General features: G+C 39.1%; 1 protein-coding gene across 5 annotated transcripts in view; it reads left to right on the top strand.

Moving 5' to 3' along the window:
• Window positions 1-20,213, top strand: part of TEC (tec protein tyrosine kinase) — a 45,106-nt gene extending 24,893 nt beyond the window's left edge. For 3 of the 5 annotated variants that reach the window (XM_014887959.2, XM_088163330.1, XM_014887957.2), the window contains 16 exons: window positions 5,570-5,671; window positions 6,670-6,751; window positions 8,250-8,378; window positions 9,714-9,754; window positions 10,202-10,383; window positions 11,297-11,362; window positions 13,089-13,143; window positions 13,288-13,367; window positions 13,909-14,042; window positions 14,884-14,958; window positions 15,715-15,886; window positions 16,049-16,265; window positions 16,831-16,895; window positions 17,783-17,901; window positions 18,238-18,395; window positions 19,104-20,213. In XM_014887959.2, the coding sequence (XP_014743445.1) occupies window positions 5,570-5,671; window positions 6,670-6,751; window positions 8,250-8,378; window positions 9,714-9,754; window positions 10,202-10,383; window positions 11,297-11,362; window positions 13,089-13,143; window positions 13,288-13,367; window positions 13,909-14,042; window positions 14,884-14,958; window positions 15,715-15,886; window positions 16,049-16,265; window positions 16,831-16,895; window positions 17,783-17,901; window positions 18,238-18,395; window positions 19,104-19,181 (1,755 nt within the window). In that variant the 3' untranslated portion in view covers window positions 19,182-20,213. Of the gene's footprint in view, window positions 1-5,569; window positions 5,672-6,669; window positions 6,752-8,249; window positions 8,379-9,713; window positions 9,755-10,002; window positions 10,132-10,201; window positions 10,384-11,296; window positions 11,363-13,088; window positions 13,144-13,287; window positions 13,368-13,908; window positions 14,043-14,883; window positions 14,959-15,714; window positions 15,887-16,048; window positions 16,266-16,830; window positions 16,896-17,782; window positions 17,902-18,237; window positions 18,396-19,103 lie in introns of all 5 variants that reach the window. The other 2 variants (XM_088163328.1, XM_088163329.1) reach the window with 1 other exon arrangement.
• The last annotated feature ends 984 nt before the right edge of the window (window positions 20,214-21,197 follow it).

Below are 21,197 nucleotides of genomic sequence, written 5' to 3'. Positions count from 1 at the left end.
AATGATACCTTGTTGCTGTGCAAAAGGCAAATGTTACATTAGGATGAAAAAACATGACTCCAAATCCTTCTAATTGAATAGTAGGGCATCGGCTGCAGTGCTGCATCTGGTTTGGAGCAGTAAGTTTCAAGGAAGTTGTGGATCTGCCTGTGAGGTTCAGGGCAGGAGCTGCAGGAAGGATGAGCTTCCCAAAAGCCAGTGATGAAGGGTTGGTAAGTGGAAAAGCAATTGTTTAAAGCAGAGAAATGTACTGGAATCTCAGAAGACAAAAAAGCCCTCTCAGCTCTGTAGTTGTGGAGTCCATCATAAGAACCTTGAGGAAGGAGCTAAAGCAGCTGGTGCCTTGGCCAAGGCACCTCTTGGGTCTTGTTTTGGGCTCTGGTTGTTTGCCTGTGATTCCTGTGGCCTTGGGATCTCCTCTCTGCTTGGCTCATGGAGGCTGAGGTGTCACTCACCCAGCAGCCAGAGGGTGGTCCTGAGCAGGGAGAAAACAGCAGAAATGCCACAGCTGGGTTGGGCAGACTAAGAGCTCTGTGTCTGTGTGCACTTCACAAAATACCAAGAAGATAAGACTTGTCTGAAAGAACCTGAAGAGGGATGGCAGTTATATTGACAGCTGAAGGGTTGTAGGTTATTTGGATGTAGGCCATGGATGGAGAACTGGCTGATTTATTCTGTGTCCTTTACTTTTATGAGGTTGCAGTAATGTATCATAACTGCAGTGTGCATGTTTGACTGGCTGCCTCCCCATTGCAGGAGAAGAGTAAGTTACAGACAATGAGCTCTGGTCATTGTTAGGAAGTTGTAGCAGTGCTATGGCAGAGAATATATTTTTGTGATTTTCAGTCTCTTCAGTGCCAGTCATTGACAGCTGCAGAGCAGCCAGACCATGGTAGCGGATTCTCAGTTTCTTAATTTGCAAGACAGGGTTTAAAACTTTCTTCTCAATTATGTTTGTATTTTTTTTCCCCTTTAAATTCTTCCTAGCAGTCAGATGTTGAATCAGGTCAGACTAGATCAGAATAGTAATCACCTTTTGCTTTTCATATCAATTCTATCCATTTTCAAAATATAAATAAAAATACTTGATACTTGCTTTTCTTAATAATTTTTTAAAATAATTGAAAGGAGAAGGATATTCTTCAATATATTTAACACACTGGAAAATATAGGAATGGAAAAAGTGGCCACCTAACACTAGCTACATTAATTATATTTGCATAATCTGTAATTGCTTGTCTCAAGAGGGAACTTCAGATGTATCCAGTCAGTGCTTCTTATTAATAAATAGCAATACTATTAAAAGAAACAAAACCCCAAAACCGGAAAGCCCAACCTCCTGCACTGCAAAGAACCCAAAAATGAAAACACCCATACACGTGGCTCTGGAGCATATTCTATCAGAGCAGCTATCTATAGGCAGTTTAGGCTTAGCCAGGCTTTTCGTGGTTTTGCAAAGCTGAAGAGCAGCTCCATAAAAGGAGATAAAAGCAGTGCTGTGACGTGCTGTGCTTGTGAGAACCTAAGTGTCACAACTCCGTGTGTCACATGCTGATGACCTCAGGATTTCCTACATGGGGGTAAGCATGGAAGAAAGAAATCATATGAAAAACAAAGAAAGAGAAAGAGAGAGCATGGCGGGGACAAAATCTAGATATTTCTTGCCAGCTGGGCTGACTTATACATGTTTTCATCGAAGCTTTTATTTTTTTTCCCAAATCTAATAGGAAAAATCTGATTGCTAAATCTAATCTTTGTATTGTTCAACAAGCCCACATACACACATACTTCTGTGACGGTAAGCAGTGCAGTGTGTTCATCAGCAAAGAGGAAATACACTGAGGAAATATTTTCATCTGATAGTGAGGATATGGCTTCTGAAGCTGTAAAGCTTCTGTATTTAGCAGAGGAATAATTCCAAATGTACAGAGGATCTGCTGTTTGATTCTACACTTATCTAAAAGTTGGGTGTTTACTGTCTTACTGTAGTCTAAGATGTTTTTTTTTTTAAGGAATTGTGTAATCCTATATTTGTTCCGTATCTGACAACATAGGTCTAGTGTTATGACTTCTTTATATGACTGTTTAATATGCTAAAATAAAGAGGAGTAGCATAGTCTTTTTGGATTGTATGGAAACAAGACTTGGGCATACCCATTGTGAGCAAGGAGAAGGACTTCTAAAACTGTAATAAATATTTTGAAACATAGGGAAATATGAAATATGTATGGCATTTTGAAAGGCTTTGTATAAGAATTTCTGTATAGTCACTTCTCTTTTGTTATTTTCAGCAAGAAGATACATCAAAAAAGAAAACCCATACCAAAACCCCAACCTTTAGTGTGACTTTGAAGAACATATTTTACCTATTCGTTTTCCTTCTTGGGATTTAGTATTTTTATACCTTTATTACTATTCTAACCATATTTGCTCCTACAGGCCTCCCTCTAGAGGCATAGATCTATCTTTAGTAAAGGAGTGGACCGGGTTTGATAGGTTCCCTTCATTTCACTGACCTGTGATTTTTCCAAATCCTCTGTAAATACTTATATCCCATTCAGAGAGCATGCTGGTAATGTTCTGGTAAAATACTGCTACTTCTACAATAAATCTAACATTTTTCTACTCTGTTAGTCACCTTCCACCTAAAAAAAAATTCTTTAAAAATGTTTCTCTGCTTCCTACACTTTGGCATTGCATGATCAGCCATTGCACTGATTTTGTCTCTTTGTAGCAGAGGTCACTTGTTGGAAAGAGTGGTTATGGTTGAATTTCTCAGGGCTGCCTCATGCCCACATCTCTGCTTCCCATCTGCTTCAGGACTTGAGCTCTGCCTTGATTCTGCATTTCATGTCTTCTGTACAGTTGGGTCCATAGAACCCATTTGTCTGTAAAATAAATGCAATACAGTTATGGAATGCAAGATGTTCTATTATTACAAAGGGAAATCATTTAAGTAGGGAGGAGAGAGGAATTCCAGTGATCTCTTTAGCATTTTTCTTGAGTCCTTTTTTTCTTCTTTTCTTTTTTTTGATGCACCATATTTTATTAATGAGTAATGGCCAGCTAAAACAGAGCTGCACACTTGGCATCAATAACTGTTGCTTCTGATGTGATCTGAAAATGTCTTGACAGTAGATTTGTTTTTAATTTCACGTATGCAAGGATTTTTTTTTTAATCTATAAAATACACAAAACCAGAAGAATCTTCCCTAACATTAGGTTTAATAAGATGGATTGACTTGTAAGGTGGGTCAGCTATGTGTTAGCATCTTGTGATGAAGCAAACTGAGCCACCCTAAATCATGAAAGCATACAAAGGTATGACCTAGGAAATACAATTATTAGAATGATGCGCTATACATCAGGGGATTTCCTTCATGTTTTTCCCCAAAAATGTTAGATGGTTACCTAGTTGGATTCCTGTCCTTTCTCCTCCTGTCAGTGTCCTCTGAGTGAGCACTCACTGAATGCCAGAATTGGCATGAAAATATCTGAGCCTGGGAAGAGGGTGATTCAGATAAAGTAACAGTGTGTTCCTCTAAAGGATTTATGTCATTCTGGATACAAAAGTATTGTCTGGCTGTCTCTCCTGCAACCTCAGTTAACCAGCAGGTGGAATCCAAACAGTATGAGTACCCCTCTGGACACAGAAGGCTGGGTGGGTAGGTTACAGGAGTGGCATTTCTTTTTCTTTGCATGCTGTTGTGCAAGAAAGGCATCTGGAGAGGTGTCTTCAGCACAGTTATGTGGAGTGTTGAATTCTGGGGTTCATGAAAGGGCTGATCTCCTTTGGACCCTCCTGTTCTGCCTTGGCCAATCTGGCAGCCCTGAAACTTCCAGGTCAGCCACACAGTGACAAGGAGAGGGAGAGGCAGTACTGCCTGCTCTGCTGAGTGGTGGAGTGTTTTGGCTTTTGCACGACTGTATGTTTTACTTTAGGGAGTCAATGTTCAAGTAAGGGGATACCATAGAATATCCTGAGTTTGGAAGTGACCAACATAAAATAAACAGAATATTTAACATTATTTTTTGGTAAAAAAACCCAGCGTTGCATAGTTGGTGCAAAATTATTTTTCAGCATTACTTGATAAATCTTTGTGGCACAGCTCATGGTAATGCATATGATTTACTTTTTTTCTTTATGGTTGGTTAAAGTGCCTAATTCCCTCATATATTCCCCTTAAAAAACCTACCTCTCCTGTGTGTATTGGTTTTTCTGGTAACAAATAAGTTGTAGCTTTATCTGAACTTATCCCTTGTCATTCTTCCTGATGCTGACCATGACATACATGAGTTCTTCACGTATGTTTTCTCTGCAGTAATCTACATAAGACTCAGAGTGTTAAATGCATTTTAAGTGCTTATGAAACTTCATAGGTAATTAACTATAGTGTTTCTAGGGTAATGGAATCATAACTGCTGTATTTGAAGTTGTTCTTTGTTTCTGTTTCTAAGACTGTGTTTTCAGTTGCTTGTGATTGTACCAGACTTCTGCTATTTGGGCTAAAATTTCCATCCCCAAGACAGGGGCTGAGTAAGGATTGACATATCTCAAATAATGCAGTAATTGCTAATTATTTCCACATTGTGTGAACAGTATCAGGCTTTCATAAGATGTACTCTGGACTGGATGTTCTGGGTGTGCTTGGCAAATCAATTTTTTTGATGTGTATTAATTCAGTACCAGCTATGAGCTGCTACTGCTTTTGTTTTGTTCCAGATTCCAGTAGAAACTTCCTCTCCTATTAGAGATTTGCTTCTCCCAGAAGTGAGAGGTGGCTCTATACAGTCTTTCTGTGGATTTCAGTGTAGACTAAAGCCCAGTACACCTGCCTCTCATTATCAGCTATTCTTCCAAGGAGCTGCCTCTCCAGAGTCTTGAATTACACTGTGAAACCATGCACTGTGAAGCACCTCTGAGCACCTGTGCCTTCTTTAAAATGCTCATAATTATCAGTGTAGGTGACTAAATCTTCTTGGATTTAGTCTGTGCTTTTCACTTTGCTTCTCTGGGCTTCTGCTAGCCTTGTTCAAAGAAGTTCCTTCAATACAGACCCCACTTTGGTCCAGGGCTACATCCACATCTTCTGCTTTCTGTCTCATCAGGGACTTGTGTTGCCCGTGTAGCATCCAAGTTTCTCTGGAACCTTAGTGGAACACAGCAGAAGCCTCCAAATGGTGGAAGCAATTCAGCAACAGAACAAGGGAGCAGATGAGATGATACCAGTTTTAATAATTTAAACTCTGCAGGGGGGAAGCCCTTCTTTTTTCTGAAGTTATTTTTTGTAAAGAAGAGTATATTAAACCTGTGATTACATCTGATTGGAAACTTTCTATGTAAAGAATCAGTACTTTTCACTAAGCAAATTTACTGTACTCAGTGCATCTTCACAAATGCAGATCTTTATACCCTCAGCCTTCAAACAACTTCTCCAGTTAAAGTCACATAAAGTGAAATAACTATTATAACTGGGAAAGAAATCAAGATGTCTCTGCTGAAAAAATAAAGAGAGAATTAGATAAATTGGTTGTCTTTTAACAAATGTGTTTTTCTTTTCTCTTATAGAAAAAGTACAGAAAAGGATCTGTGGATATTTCAAGGATTAAATGTGTAGAAGTTGTAAAAAGTGATGGTATTATTCCATGTCAAAATAAATATCCTTTTCAGGTATGTTTTTTTAAATACAAAATACATAAATTACAGTGCTCTTTTCAACAACACCAAGTCATTTGGATATAACTGCCCTTAAAATTACTGTCAATTTCAAATAATGAGCCCATTCTCTGTCTCTTTTGGGCTGGTGGGAGGTAGTTCAGGATTGGTGGTTAAAACACATCCCTTGCAAGCTCTGCAGCCCTTGCAGTCCCTTCCCTTGGGAGCTGAGCCACATACACTTGGTCTTTTTCTTTTCCTCACCCTCTCAGCTTGAATTTTGACTGGAAACTGCCCTGCCCTGGTCTTCTGCCAGAACAAGTTAGCTGACAGCCTAATTTCCCTGCCATCATTCTTTCACATTGAATTAAATCTAATTACCATGAAAATATATAGGAATAAGAAAATCAAAATAAAACTTGTTGCCTTCTATTTCCTTTTTCGTTGTGCATCGAATGGAAATGAACACAGAAAACAAAGTGCTTCGAGGGGAAAAAGAAAAATGCTGTGCCTCCTTACTATTGAGGGAATTATTGGAGTGAGGAGGAATTCCACTGCTGGAGAGGGGAAGCAGGGACTCTGATCCATTTTTTCCAGAGCAATACTTGCTTTCATCCAATACAAGCAGTGGAGAAATAAAAAAAGAGTCACTCCAGAGCAATACTGAATCAGCTGGGAGAATGTCTGATTACAAGTAACTTTCATTCATTAAATTGAATTGTTTTTAGAAAAAAAAACAGTGAAGAGTGAACAAAGCAAAGTGTGAAGCAAGCATTTTAAGGAATGCTGACAAGATAATATACCATTATAAAATTCTTCCTAATTATCCTGAAAACCTCATATCTGAATAATGAACCTTAATAACCTTTCCCAGTTTCTGCATTTTGTGCCTGAATACACTAATTTTGCCAAATGTAGCAGTCATTTGTCTTGTTCCATTTCCTCTATTTCTTTAGGAAGAAATGAATTAGCATTATGAGGTGAATGTATTTTGATTTTTTTCTCCCCTCCAGGTTGTATATGATGCTAATACACTTTATATTTTTGCACCGAGTGCACAAAGCCGGGATCAGTGGGTGAGGAACCTGAAAGAAGGTAATGGGAATTGCTTATACTTAAAATCTAATATAGGCAGATACCTTTGCTTGAGCTGTCTGCATGGATTTGAGTTAACTTGGTGCTGTGTTTTGGATTTGTGGTCAAAACAGTGTTAAAAACACACTAGTGTTGTGGTTGCTGCTGAGCAGTGCTTGCACTGCATGGAGAATTTGCCTTTTTCCTGCTCAGATTGGGGGTGGACAAGAGGTGCTCTGACCAAAGGGATGTTCCAGGCCGTATCAAGTTGTGCTCAGCAATAAAAACTGGGGTAGAAGAAGACAGGGATTAGGGTTTTGTCCCTCCCTATTGACTGCTGCACAGGGCTGGATGGGCATTAGTCTGCTTGTGGGAGATGGTGAATGATTTACTTTACATTACTTCTGGGTTCTTTTTTTTCTCTCTTTTGGTTATTAAACTGTCTTCATCTCAAGCCAAAAGTTTTTATCTCTTGTTCTTTCTATTCCTTCTCCCGTCCCACTGGGTTGTGGGAGTGGGTGAGTGCCTGCCTGGGTGCTTAGGTGCCAACCCAAAACAAATAAAAAAAAATGCTAGAGTTTCTGCTGCTTATATCCACCAATTTTAATTTTTCTATTGGGCCAGCTCATCACTTGCATGCACAGGTACTTGCATACAGGGTGTGGTAACAGGTACTGAGAGCTTCAAATACTCAGTCTGATCTAGTTTGATTTTGTGAAGTGCAGCTGTAATTAGAATTTGACTCTGCTTTTGCACAATGAGTTTAAAAGTTTATCCAGGCTAGTTGATGGCAGCGCTGAAAAGTTTTGTTTGGATGTAGCTAGACAACATTGTGGGCCATAAGCTGATGTAAAATGATAAAAGGTATCTCTGCTGAGATATGATGAGATAGTTGCTTTCACAGTGAGTAAAGAGGATTTTTTATTAGCCTCTTAATGCCCTCTCTCACCATTAGATGCTCACATTAATTACAGGTGGTCTGTAAAGTAATAAGAAATGATTCCTGGGCTGGGGATCAGAGGGCAAGGAGTGACCTCTGAAACTCAGCAAGCCCATAGAGTGGGGTAGGGAGCCTTCCAGACCAAAATGATGAATTGTGCCACAGAATAGTGATAAACATCAGCTGTCTTTCCCTCCAGAACTCTGTTGGTAGATGAATTTGAGTCACTTGCAACAATAACAGAAGAGGAGGCAGAGCTCCCACAGCCCACAGCTGCCTGACTGATTCCAGTGGTGCAGGGTCTCCTTTCATTGATGCACCAAATGCATCCCTGCTAGGATGGTTGGTGTAGGGGGGAGTATGGCACGCCCTTCTGAAATAAAGTTATTACCCTAAATATATCCTCTATGATTGTTGTATGACCTCCATGCAAACTTGCAAGAAGAGAACCTGTGCTAAATAAGGCCAAGCAAAGATTATGTCTCATGTCATAGATATTGTAATATGCATTAAAATTACCTCTTGCAGACTCTTTTTTTTTTTTGTATCTTTCAATATATTCTCTTTTTCTTCTTGTAGAAATAAAGAACAACAGCAATATAATGGTAAAATATCATCCTAAATTCTGGACAGAGGGAATTTATCAATGCTGCAGACAGACAGAAAAATTAGCACCTGGCTGTGAAAAATATAGTCTTTTTGAAAACAGTAAGTACATGTGTTTTCTTATGAAGGTCTTCTGGCATATTTTTCTGCTTTTTTTTTACATCATTCTGTCATCACACTTGAATGCCCTGGGTATTAGGCAAATTTATAGAGCAGAGTCAATCATTGATACTATGCCTAAAGTAAGTCAAAATTAATTACCGAGTATTCTCTTAAAAAATAGAAAAGCCAACAAAAAAATTGTTTAGAGAAATTTGAAAGGAATTATTGAAGTTGCTGAATTTAATTTTTTTTCTCCCATTTGAAACTTATTTGACCAAGTGTTTACCTCAGACTGAGGATAAAACCTTATGATGAAAAAGATTTAGCTACAAATCTTGCCAGCTCTTCGGTTATTTATTAAAACCTCTGCATATCCATGCAAAGAATAACTGCATTGCATTCAGTGTTACTACACCAAGATAAAAATGATACAAGAAGATTTAATGTATTTACAGCGACTGGACTGAATTTCCTCAGAGGTTTGTAAACGTTCCTATGCTGAACCTGGATGAGCTGTGACTTCTGTAGGCACTGCATCTTCCAGCATCCAGCTTGCAGGTTCTGCTGAGCCAACAGTGGATGCTGTAGTGTGCACTGCTGTGGCACTGCAGTATTGTCCAGCAAAGGATCTAGTAATTGTTCAGTCCTCAATTTAAAGAAAATTCTGTAGCAGGGAAAGAAATTGAGCCATTGCTAATGTCCTAGTTAAACCTGTGGCACCCAATGATTTTTTATGTCTGCACAGGCAGTCGGGGGAACCTGGGGATTTAGTTGCATTAGAAGAGTTGCAGAATAAACAGTGGCTCATGGCTGATCTGATTCAGCAAAATGAAAAGCATGACCTATAGCTCAACCTTTTAAATGTATAAAAAAGTAGTGCAGGAGAAAAATAATTTTGGATCTGAGGGATGTAATAAGAAAATACACACAACTGTTCTGCATTATTTACCAAAGCAAGGGTCAGGGGCTTATGTGTTTTAAAAGGGCAGATGTTAATACTAACAGACTTTTAGATCATGGTGACAAGAGCACGGCTTCATTTTCTTATGCGTTTTTTATCTCTATCCTTTTTTTATTTCTCATAAATTTCTGTATCTGTGGGCTGCCTCGGAGCTCTCTGTAGCATGCTCTGGTGTGGCATAGATGTTGCCAAATCTGTGGTACCTATAGGCACCTATAGCTTAATTGGAGTTGTCCTTGCTTTCTGAATTTCTAAGCCGTACTGAAGGCTTGTTAAGATATGCAAGCCTTATCTGAAATTTAAACCTTTTATTTAGTTTTAGAATTTATAGCTAAATGAATAGGAATAAATCCTCTCCTGTGCTTTGTTTTTAGATGTAAGGAGGTTGTCCTCTTCAATGCCAGAAAAAAGTGTGGTAGGTAGAATCTTTAAAATATTGACTAGATAATTACTGCTTTTTGAAAAAGTACTTACATTTCTCAAAATACTTGCTGTGTCCTGGAGCAAAGGTCTATTTCTGTATGCCTCAATGGGCATCATGCTCTATCTCAAGGTGAAAAAAGTTCCACTGAAATTTAGCTGCATCTATTAGCTGTATGTGTACTGCTGGTGGAAGATATGGGCAAAAAGCAAATGCCAGCCAGCTTTTCTCTTTACTGGCAGCTGCAGGGCTGCAGCACAAACCAGCCCCACGGATGGCACCTGCATGCTCTGCTGCCACAGACCCCAGCTGGCCCCCAGGCCACCACAGGACTAGCCCAGCTTTTGCCTCCAGGATGCACTGGTGTGATGGTAAGGGTGAATGGGGTGGAAAGGTGGAGCAGCATGGGATGATAATTTAATAATGTTGTGTTGTTTTCAGAGAAGACCTCCACCACCTGTTCCTCCAGTTGAAGAAAATGGGAATGAAGAGGAGGAGATAGTGGTAGCAATGTATGACTTTGAACCTACAGAGCACCATGATTTAAGATTAGAGAAAGGTGAAGAATATACAGTGATTGAGAAGAATGACATTCATTGGTGGAAGGCAAGAGACAAATACGGGTAAAAATTAGTTCCTTATTTTTTGTTATAAAGTTCATAAGTCTATTTTTATATTGTAGAAGTTTATATTGATTATGTGTCAACAAATAACTGCTTTAGACCCTACATTAGGCCCAGACTCTGAAATCTCATCCCATGCAGAAGCCAATTTTTAAAAATGCGGTACTCGATTTTGGGAACCAAGTGCAAAGACAGTTGCAGAACTGGAAGCCTTTCCAATTATGTTTATTTTCCAATTTTGTAGTTTCCCAATTAAAGCACCAGCCATCCTTTAAAACCTCACTGTGGTAAAGTATTCCCACTTCCCTGGGGAACATCTCATTAGGGAGCAATATGATTAACATTTAGTTCAGCAGGCTCCAACTTCCGGACTTGAATAATCATCATTTTATTTAATAGCTGGGTCATTAGGGACAATCTTTGAATAAGTTGAGAGAGAATTACAGTGAGATGCTGTAATGACTGCAACTTCACATTCCCTGTATTAGAATTTGCCCTGCGGTTTTGAAGATGAAAGTTTTCATATTTCAATATTTATCAGGTTCCTGTTGCCATATGTTATGGGTAATTGTGAGTTATCAGGCTGTGCCAGGCTCCAAACTTATTTCCCTTGACTGACTGGGACTTCTGAGTGCAGAAGAGTGACAGAGGGTTGCTCACTCTCCTTTGACACTTCTGCTGGTTTTCCTGGATACTTCTGCTGCCCACGACACTTTTCTAGGGGCGCTGAAAGTTAATGTGGAAACACTGATGCAGAAAATTAGTTTCTGAAAAATCAGTAGTAGAGTGGGTGGGTCAGTAATTAATAAATTACTCTGAGAGACCTCTGGTAATTAGCAGAATGAAACAACTGTCTATTTGGCATGCAATTTTACACGTTTTCACTCAGATGATATATTCTGTATTTTTTTAGAAAACAAGGATATATTCCAAGCAACTATGTAACAGGAAAGAAGTCCAACAACCTTGATCAGTATGAGTAAGTGAATGCTTGAATTAAAATTTGGAAGATCATAAAATGAAACCTATGCTTCAAGAATGACAATGTGTTTTTAACATTTTGAAAACAACTGTTCACATATGGTAGCACCTAGAGGTTTAACTTAAACAACTGAAACAGGCATCTTTCTTTTCAGATTCTCCTCATTGATTGTATTGGGATTTATAATGTAGGGTCAAGTCAGCGAGACCCATCAGGCATGTGGTATTTAGGCTATCATTGTTAAAGCAAAAAAAACCTCTTAAGTCTCTGATAGACAAAAGGAAACTTTGAAGTGTATCTACCATTGCCATTGTGCTAAATGTTGTTTTAATATTAAAGTGACATGCAAATCCAAAGTTTATAGGAGAAAGCAGTGGAAATCACTCCAAATAAACATAAAAGACTGGATGTTTTGGAAACTCTAGTTTTCAAGAAAATATGTAATTTGATGTGCTTCAGGTTTCAATGTATGCAGGTAACTTAACAGCTATAAATGCCTAACTTTTTTTTTTTTAATGCTTTTTCCTGTTGATGTTTAATTAGGGAGCACTTGTTTAAGAACATCAGGGTGTAAAATTTAACATGATAGTCTCCAAATCTGTTCTTGATACTCAAACATCATTATAGGATAAACTGTTGTACTTGAGAATTTAAGACATACTTCATGACTTGGAGCTGTAAGAAAATAATAAATAAAGCCAATTTTCAAAGCTAAATTAGTAGCTTTCCAAAACTTTACTCTCAGCTACATATGGCTCCTACTTGCCATGTTTTGACAGAAGGCAGAATTTCATCTGGGATTTTGCCCTTAGCTTGACTAGAGGGAATTCTTTGTTGCTTTCTCATCTTAGAAACTCTTGCTAAGAGCTCTGAGCTGGGCTGCAGGGCTGGCAGAAAGGGAAGGAAGGAACTGGACTGCCTTATCTGGTCCAGCCACTTTGTGCTTTTACCACCTTGGGGCCAAAATTCTCTGAGTCTCTGCATAGTCCAGGGAGCATTACTCCAGGTCATGTACCAACTGCAAGAAACCACTATCTCCAGAACAGGCAGAATCTGATTAAAGGCTGCTGTGCCACTTCCCTGCTTGGTTACTGAAATAACAGCACAGCTCAAAACAACTGCACCACACCATTTGCAAACTGCCTGATTTTCCTTTTTTTATTATTCTCTGTGAGTGGCTGACATGCCAGTACTTCTGCAGCTGCTTTAACCTGCCCATGCAGCACAGAGCTCAGAGATGTGCAGCCATGGCACTTAGTTCATAGTTTCAGCCTCCCCTTTGCTAGGTGGGTCCTCCCTGGGAGCCCAGAAGGATGGAGATGCTGGATGACAGAGCACTCTGACAGCCAGCCCCACGGGTGGTTTGACTGCTGTGCAGGCAGCTGCTTCCCCAGGGCTGCCAGCCTTCCCCCTGGGCTGCTCTTCACAGAAACCACTGCCATCAGCCTGGACATGTTTGACAAGTCTTTTTTCCAAAAACTTACATCAGTTCCCTGAGTTTTATGGGCTTTTGTGGGATCTCCCTGGATTTGTTTAAGGGATTTTTTATGGAAAAACTCCACAGTGTAGTAGAGACTGATTTTTGCATGTTATCAAAGGTTCAATTCTTGATCTTCATTTATCATAACGTTATTTAATCTCTAGCTTCATAATACTTTGCTTAAAGCATTTTAGGTAAATCAGGCACCTTGGGGAAGTTTTCTTTACTGATGCTGTGTTGCAGGTGGTACAGCCGGAACCTGAACAGAAGCAAGGCAGAGCAGCTCCTCAGAAATGAGGTGAGTACATCAGCCTTGCAGTATCAACTGTGAAATTCACTTTAAATAGCTCCTTTAGTTAAAGCAAAGACTTACTTTGAGAAGTGAAAGAATCATGTAGCTTAAAACCTGTTGCTCAAAACTGTCAATATGCTTGTGTTCTAGGACAAAGAAGGTGGTTTTGTGGTGAGAGACTCCAGTCAGCCTGGCCTGTATACTGTTTCCCTTTATACAAAATTTGGAGGGTGAGTTTCTATGGCTTCTCTGCACACCTTGTCTTGTCTGAATCCATTTGTATCTGTATCTAAATTCATTGGCTGGGAGAAAGCCAGGAGAAGGCTCAGTGGAGAAACAAAGGCTGCTATGAGAGAAAAGATGAGTGACTAAAATGAACTTCTCAACTCCATGGTTAGGTCCCATTTGGCTTAATCCAGTGTAGACCTTAACCCCAACCCTAAGAAGGAAGTTTTGCTCTCCCACCCCATTTGGTCTCTTCTCTCCTGCCAGCCTGCATTTGTGTCCACAGGTGTGAGCTGGACTGGGGAGCTCACTGGGCTGAAAATTAACCTTTTCTGGGTTAATCTTCAACTTGGTTTGAGCAGTGAGATGAAAGCAGGCTGCCAGTGCTTAGGATGTTTGATATTCAAGCTGTTCCCAAAGGGTGTGTTACTGGGCACCTGTGCTGGCCCTTTCAGTTTACTTTTCCTTGTCAATGTGCTCTTCTTAAAAAATTCACAACAAATGACATTATATTATTATTAATGGTTATTGTTATTATTTTTCCAGGGAAGGTTCATCAGGAATAAGACACTATCATATAAAAGAAACAGTGACATCACCAAAACAGTACTACCTCGCAGAAAAACATCTCTTTAATTCCATTCCAGAAATAATTGAATATCACAGCCATAACGCAGCAGGTAGATGGATTGGATTCTTTCTATCACTTAAGGTTGATTTGGAAAGGAGTTTGAGACATTTTATTGTTTTAATGACATTTGGTGGGGGGGGGGGAGGTTCTGGTTCCTTCCTTTTCAGGGAAGCCATGAGACACTGCAGTTTCAAATTATTTCAAAACAGACAGTAATTTGAAAGGTTTTGTGTGTGTGTATATATATATACACACACAGATATATATTCACACACATATATGTATATATGATGTACAAAACGTTACTGCCCCAGAGTAACAGGAGAATAGTTGTATCAAGTCAGGAAAAGTTGTTCCCTTAGCTCCACATAGTGCTTTCATCAGCTGCCTGTAACCCACAGATGGATAGGGATGGCATTTCCCCAGAACCCTCTCCAGGTCCTTGCTTTTTACCTGCTGGTCATTGCTACTTGAAATAATCTAACCTTCCCATACAGCAAACAGATGAAGAGAACAGTAATGGGTTGTTCAGAAAATCCCTACTCTGGATCCACAGCTCATGGCTGATGCTGGTCTCTGCCCACTGTATGATGGAATGGGGAGAGTACAGGAATTGGGTTCAAGGCACAGATATTAATACTTCCTTTTTCCAAGTCTGATTTGTGCATAAATCTCGCTCATGAGCTATGGTTTCCAGATCTTTACATCAAACTCAGATGGCCCAGTATTTCCTGATGACATTCTGCAAAAACATACTCCTACTTTTCATTTATTGCAACTGATTTTTCTACATGTTCTTAATTGGAGTCTGCAGTGAACAAGAGGCTGAGTTGCTTCCTGGTGCTGTCTCAGAAGTAAACTGTGTCTCTTGAATTATCATTGAACCTCAGGTCTCGTTACCAGGCTGCGTTACCCAGTGACCCCAAAGAAGACAACAGCACCAACAACAGCAGGATTCAGCTATGGTGATTGCCTGTTATGTTCATCTACACATATTCTAGTGTTTTATGTATGCTAAGATGCTACAATACTTTCTAAAAGTTTTGAAAATATCTCATTCTGTGCTGTGATAGGTTGTATGAACTTATGCTGGTCCAAGCTGTACTTTCAAGACTCTTGCACAGAGTATCAGCATGCAGAGGCACCACGGCTGGTGGTGTGTCTGGATGTGGTGTGTGGTGCCAGGGACTGTAGTGAGGAGAGGCACAATGTGCCACTGGTGCTCCAGAGGAATTTGATATTTCCCTCCATGCTTTCTACCATGGATACCTTGAGCTCTGCCTTATTAGAGAGCTGTGCCTTTGGTTCCTTCATTAGTCTCCAGACTTCTGATTCAAATTTAACCCTTTGATCTTTGTTGAGGAGTTACTTTTTAAAAATACGAATTTGAAATAGCCATTTTTCAAGCATGGTGGTGTGAGCCACTTCTACGCATTGGCACAGCTTTCTGTGGTGGCATTGTGTTGAAATCAAATCTGATAGTATCAGTATGTAATTACTGGCCTCAGTCTGAATTTTGACTTCTGTGTTAGTCAAGAGTTGCTTAAAGGTCACATCTACCTAGAAGTTTGTGTTGTATAGAAGTGTTCAGTTTTCAAGTTAATTCTCAGACATTTTCTACGTAAATTCCTTAATTTGCTACTAGTCCAGTTTTCCTTTCTTCTTCCTTATCCTCTACCAGCTTAGTAGGTTCCTCAACTATGGAATGATTTGTTTTGTAGAGAAATGGGAGATTAATCCCTCAGAACTGACATTCATGAGAGAGCTGGGCAGTGGTCTGTTTGGCGTGGTGCGCCTCGGGAAGTGGAGGGCTCAGTACAAAGTGGCCATCAAGGCAATTCGGGAAGGGGCCATGTATGAAGAGGACTTCATTGAAGAAGCTAAAGTAATGATGTGAGTTGTGTGCTTGGCACTTTGATTTCCAGCCCCAGGCCTCTGATGCTGTATACTGATTGTAAATAAATGCTGGGGGAGGTGGTATTTCTGCAGTTTTGTGTGCTGGAGAACTAGCACTGGGTGGAGGAAGTAATAACAACATGATCTCAATCTTTTCAGGAAGCTAACACATCCTAAACTAGTTCAGCTGTATGGTGTGTGCACACAACAGAGGCCCATTTACATCGTGACAGAGTTCATGGAGCATGGCTGCCTTCTCAATTACTTGAGACAAAAACGAGGAGTTTTGAGTAAAGACACTCTGCTTACTATGTGCCAAGATGTGTGTGAGGGAATGGAGTACCTGGAGAGGAACAGCTTTATCCACAGAGACCTGGTAACATCCCATTAGGCAACACACTTCTCTTTGAAATTTTATTTTTGAGCCTATTCCTATAGTTTTTGAACCTATTTTTCTACATATTCCTTTTTGAAACAGCCTGTTTGTTTACAACTGCTTCTGTTCCTGCAGAAAATTGAGTGGATGAAGTTGGCTCTTTACGGTCTAGTCAAGTCTCTAAAACTGCTCTGTACAGAAAATTATGAGAGGTTTTTCTCTCCCAAGAAAATGGAATAAAATCTCTCTGAAATTCTTATAAATAGTAGTAATTTCTGCTGATAAAATAGCCTATCTCCTTTCTGTGAGAAAGGTGCCATTTTCACCACACATTAATGCCTTAAGATGTTATTTTTTTCTGGGGATCTTTTACACAAGACTAGAGTTGTGAAAATGGTGCTATCAAGAGGAGATGCACATGGACTTTTATAATGAGAATACTCCACTGATCTTAGTAAATGGCTTAACTTGCTAAGCAGTGAATACAAAGACCTAATTAGATTGCTGTAATTTGTCTGCATGAGATTCCAGGTTTTTCATTGAGCTCTAATCATTCCCCTTGCAGGCTGCCAGGAACTGCCTGGTGAGCGACTCAGGAGTGGTCAAAGTCTCAGATTTTGGAATGACAAGGTATATGTGAGTGTGCAAAGGCATTTATGGAGATTTGGGAAAATTCACCTATCCCTTGTACATAGCCCAAAGGCAACACAGACCAAGCAAAATTGCATACAAAAATGATCCTTTTTTGACCTCTCTAGTCTTTGACGGGATTTGTTTTGCCTTTTTCTTTTCTATTGCCTTTAATACTTGCTTGTTCTGTGTTGATTTCCAAACATTTTAAAAAAGACAGAGCTTGTGTTTCAGAGAGCAGAGCTGCTGCAGAGATACTAGTTAATCTCTTTTTTGGTAAACGGACGTTAGAAAGAGGCTGTTCAGTGAGTTTGGGATTCCTTTGGGATAGGTGGTTCAGAGCTGTGCTAGCTGAAGGGCTGGGAGATGCTGAGATCTAGAGGGGTGTTAATTTCCTGCCCGTGTTAGCACCTGCGTGGGTGATGTGTTGGTGAGGCAGTGGTGGGAGCAGCTCTTCCAAGAAAGGTGTTAAAGCTCCGTGGTTTGACTTTTGCCACATGTCTGTGTTGCTAAACTTCTATGTCCCCTGACAACAGAACTCAGACTGGCTGGTGAAAAACAGAACATGAAATTTCTGCTTTTGCCTCATTTTCTCTCGTAATAGAGATGTTTGACTTGCTGGTGGCCTAGACTTGTGTTGTATAGCTAATAAATCACAAGAAAGGACTCTGGGGTAATATGAAAAATCAGCAGAGTGGTGGCTGAAGCCCCAGTACTGCCGCAGGGAAGCTGCTTTATCATGTGATGCTAAACCCCTTGGCCATTAGGTGGCGATATGAGCTTCTAATATTCCAATCCAAATCTAAATTAAAATTTGCAAATTTGGAAGCTGACAGAAGGATCTAATGTCTGTCTTTTTTTTTTGTTTATTTGGTTGGTTTTTTTAGGTATGTCCTTGATGACCAATACACAAGTTCTTCAGGGGCTAAATTTCCTGTGAAATGGTGCCCCCCAGAAGTCTTTAATTACAGCCGATTCAGCAGCAAGTCAGATGTCTGGTCTTTTGGTAAGATATTCATCATAGAAAGAAAATGTATTTTTTATATTTTATTAATAGCAGTTAAGCTCCGGTTATTGGGAAGATTCAGGCATCTGAGAAGAAGTTCAGAGAAACCATTTGCCATGGTTTTATTAGTGATAAAATTCTATGGACACATTTAGTTCCGTTTTTCATTAAAACCCATGCTACTAGAATAAGGTGTTTTCAGTGATGACACTTGTGAAAAGTGTCTAGAATATGGATCTCAAACTATTTATGTATCAGAAAGCTTGAGTCCAGGGCTCAAAATAAACACAAATGTTTAAGAAGTTCATTATTTTCTTTCTTTTTTCTCCCCCCCAGGTGTTTTAATGTGGGAAGTATATACAGAAGGAAAAATGCCCTTTGAAAAAAGCTCCAACTATGAAGTGGTGACAATGGTTAGCCAAGGACATCGCTTGTATCGGCCCAAACTGGCCTGTAAGCAGATGTATGAAATGATGATGATGTGCTGGCAGGAGGTAAATATTTTTATATATATATTTTAATTTTTTTGGGGTCTTTGAATTGAAATAAAGGTTGGCCTAGAAACAGCAGTTATCTCCTCTAGAGCAGCATTCTGAGTGCATCCAGGTCTCTCAGCTATTCATGTGCTTATTCTTAAGACAAAGATCTCCTCCAGGTCTGCAGCTGAACTAGAGCTGTGATAAGATAAAACACTGAAGAAATTTCCATGAAATGAATGAACTGTCAGATTAAGTATATGAAGAAATTTAGTTAGAAAATTAAATCATTTCTCATTTCAGAGGCCATAAAATAAAGTTAATATAAAAGAGGCATCAGAGTATGACACCTAAAATTCTTAGGAGCACAAAAAACTTGCCTAAAGAAAGATTGGAGCAGTTCATTGGGGAAGGGTGGGAATGGGGAAGAAAAATAAAAAAGGTGTAAAATTATTCAAAATAATGAATTATATGAAGAGTGTAGTCCAGCAAGACCTATTTATGTCTTTTTCAGCATAAAGAAAAGCATAAAGCATAAAGAAAAGGTGTTGCTTACTGAGATTAAGTGGCACACTCCAAAATCCAGACAAGGAAATATTTTTACATTTCATACCTTATAAAATGCTAAATTCCTCGCCAAAGAATGATGATATGACCAGTAATTTATCAAAATCAACACAACTTCATTGATTTCTGATCACAGCTGTGCATGCTTTTTATTTTTAGAAACCAGAGGATCGCCCGACTTTTGAAGAGTTGCTTCATGCAATCTTTGACATTGCAGAGGGTGAAGATGCTTTTTGAAAAAAGGCAGCAACAGCACAAGCAGAGGAAATAAGGCACTTCCCAGACATATATGGCTTCATAGTTTCTTTATAAGGGCTTGATCCTGTAAGCTGTTTGGTGCTGCTAAACAACGTGGGGAACCTGTAATATCTGATGCACTCCAGAACAAAGAGAGTTTTTACATGATGTTGGGAAATGAACACAGTATCTTCAGCAATTTTAGCAATCTCTATATTTTCTCTGAAAAGACAGCATTGCATAGCTGTAAAATTGAATTCATTACGGAGGGAGAAAATGTGGCCAGAGGCCAGGAACCTCATTTGCATTTCGTGGGTTTGGTTCATGTACATACAGTCCAGGTTTTTGGGTTTCTCTTTACATGGGCAGTAGCATTAGTAGTGATTTGCATGCTTAAAAATGGAAGGTATCTATAAATGGCTTTTTACTGGAACTGAAATATTTCCAGAGATTCTCCAGAAACATTATTTTTCTTGGTTGATGGGTGTTTATCAAGAAGACAAAACGTGCCTCTTTCATTTGCACATACTAAGTTGCTACCAGCACAGCCCTCAGTTTAACATAACACTCTAAAAGCTCTGCTTCATGAGCTGTGATATGCCTGGAGTCATTGTAAGCTGTGTTTACCAGAGACCTCTCATGCTTAGTCTTTATGTTACTAATGAAAAATAAGTCCAAGATTCAGCGCAACTGGTTGTCAGTGAACCATAGTACCATGTTTTTGATTAATTATAAAATAATTTATATGCTGTATGTACTGTAAATATATAAATTGAATGCATTTATTTATACAAAGTGGGGGGGTTTTGTCTTGAAATGTTCAAGCACAAATTTGTCCTTCCTTCCCTTAAACACACAGTTCTCTACAGGGGGTTGTAAATGAAAGAATTTCTTGAGTGTGTTTAAGAAGGGCTCGTGTTTCTGTCTGTTGTCTGTACATACAGTGATCTAAACTTTCTGTTCACAAACAGAAGATACCATACTGCATGTGTGTATAAATAAACTGAATGTTAACTATTGTTTGGAACCAAATAATTTGTAGCTTATAATTTATTGTCAATGCGTTGTAAGTCAAACTAATTGTTCACATGAATATGGCATTAATGGTAGTGCGTGTTTGTATATGGATATATAGATATATACATTTGGTGTGCATACACACACTCTCTCTTTATACATGCATACATATATATATATATATATATATATATATATATATATATATATATATATATATATATATATAAAATGAACGCATATTTAAATTAATTTGGCTGTGATTAAGTGTTCAACATTACCTGAGCTCTCCCTTGGAAGTTACATGCCCTGTACCCTCTGCTGGAAGCTGACGTCTCCAAAATCTTACTGAAGCCTTCTTCATATTTTTACTCCTGTTTCACTGTAGTCACCTTTTAAGTAACTCCTTTAATCGTTTCCATTTTCTGTTTTTACTTGTGCTGTTGTGCTATGAGTAATAGCAATTAGATTGCACCACAAGGGGTTTTTTTGCAAGTAGTCAGAGAGAAGTATGGTGAAGTTTATTTCCAGTGAAATTTTTAAGAATAACCATAGTCAGCTTAATACATTCTATCCTTCTCACATTTGAGTATTTCAGTAATCAATTTTGCAGATGTTTAGATTCCCACACTGCTGTGCTTAATGTTTGCCTTCATGTTCAAAAGGAGGAAGCCTCCTCTTTCTTCGAAGAAGTGCTTTCCTTTTCTCATGCTATTTTATTGAAAAGCTAAAGGCTGCCAGAAAAGATTCAAATGCCCATTTCCTTAATGACAAAGTCTCAGAAGATTATTCCAACCATGCAGACCAACCTGTCAAATTGTTGAGTCCAAAACCACTCTCCAATCAATACCGTCAGCAGGTATGGTTAAAAGGGAAAATCTAGGGGTTTCTACTCTACCTAGTAGAAAAAGCAGTGGAAAAAGCAATGTGGGACATCTAAGGGAAGCCAAACACATCTTTCCTTCCCTACCTGCTCTTTTGAGCCCTGCTTTCTCTTAA

This window comes from Sturnus vulgaris, chromosome 4 (genome assembly GCF_052056855.1).
Source record: "Sturnus vulgaris isolate bStuVul1 chromosome 4, bStuVul1.hap1, whole genome shotgun sequence".
Lineage (NCBI taxonomy): Eukaryota > Metazoa > Chordata > Aves > Passeriformes > Sturnidae > Sturnus > Sturnus vulgaris.
The sequence above is the reverse complement of the archived record's forward strand: the minus strand, read 5'-3'. Positions and strand labels throughout refer to the sequence as shown.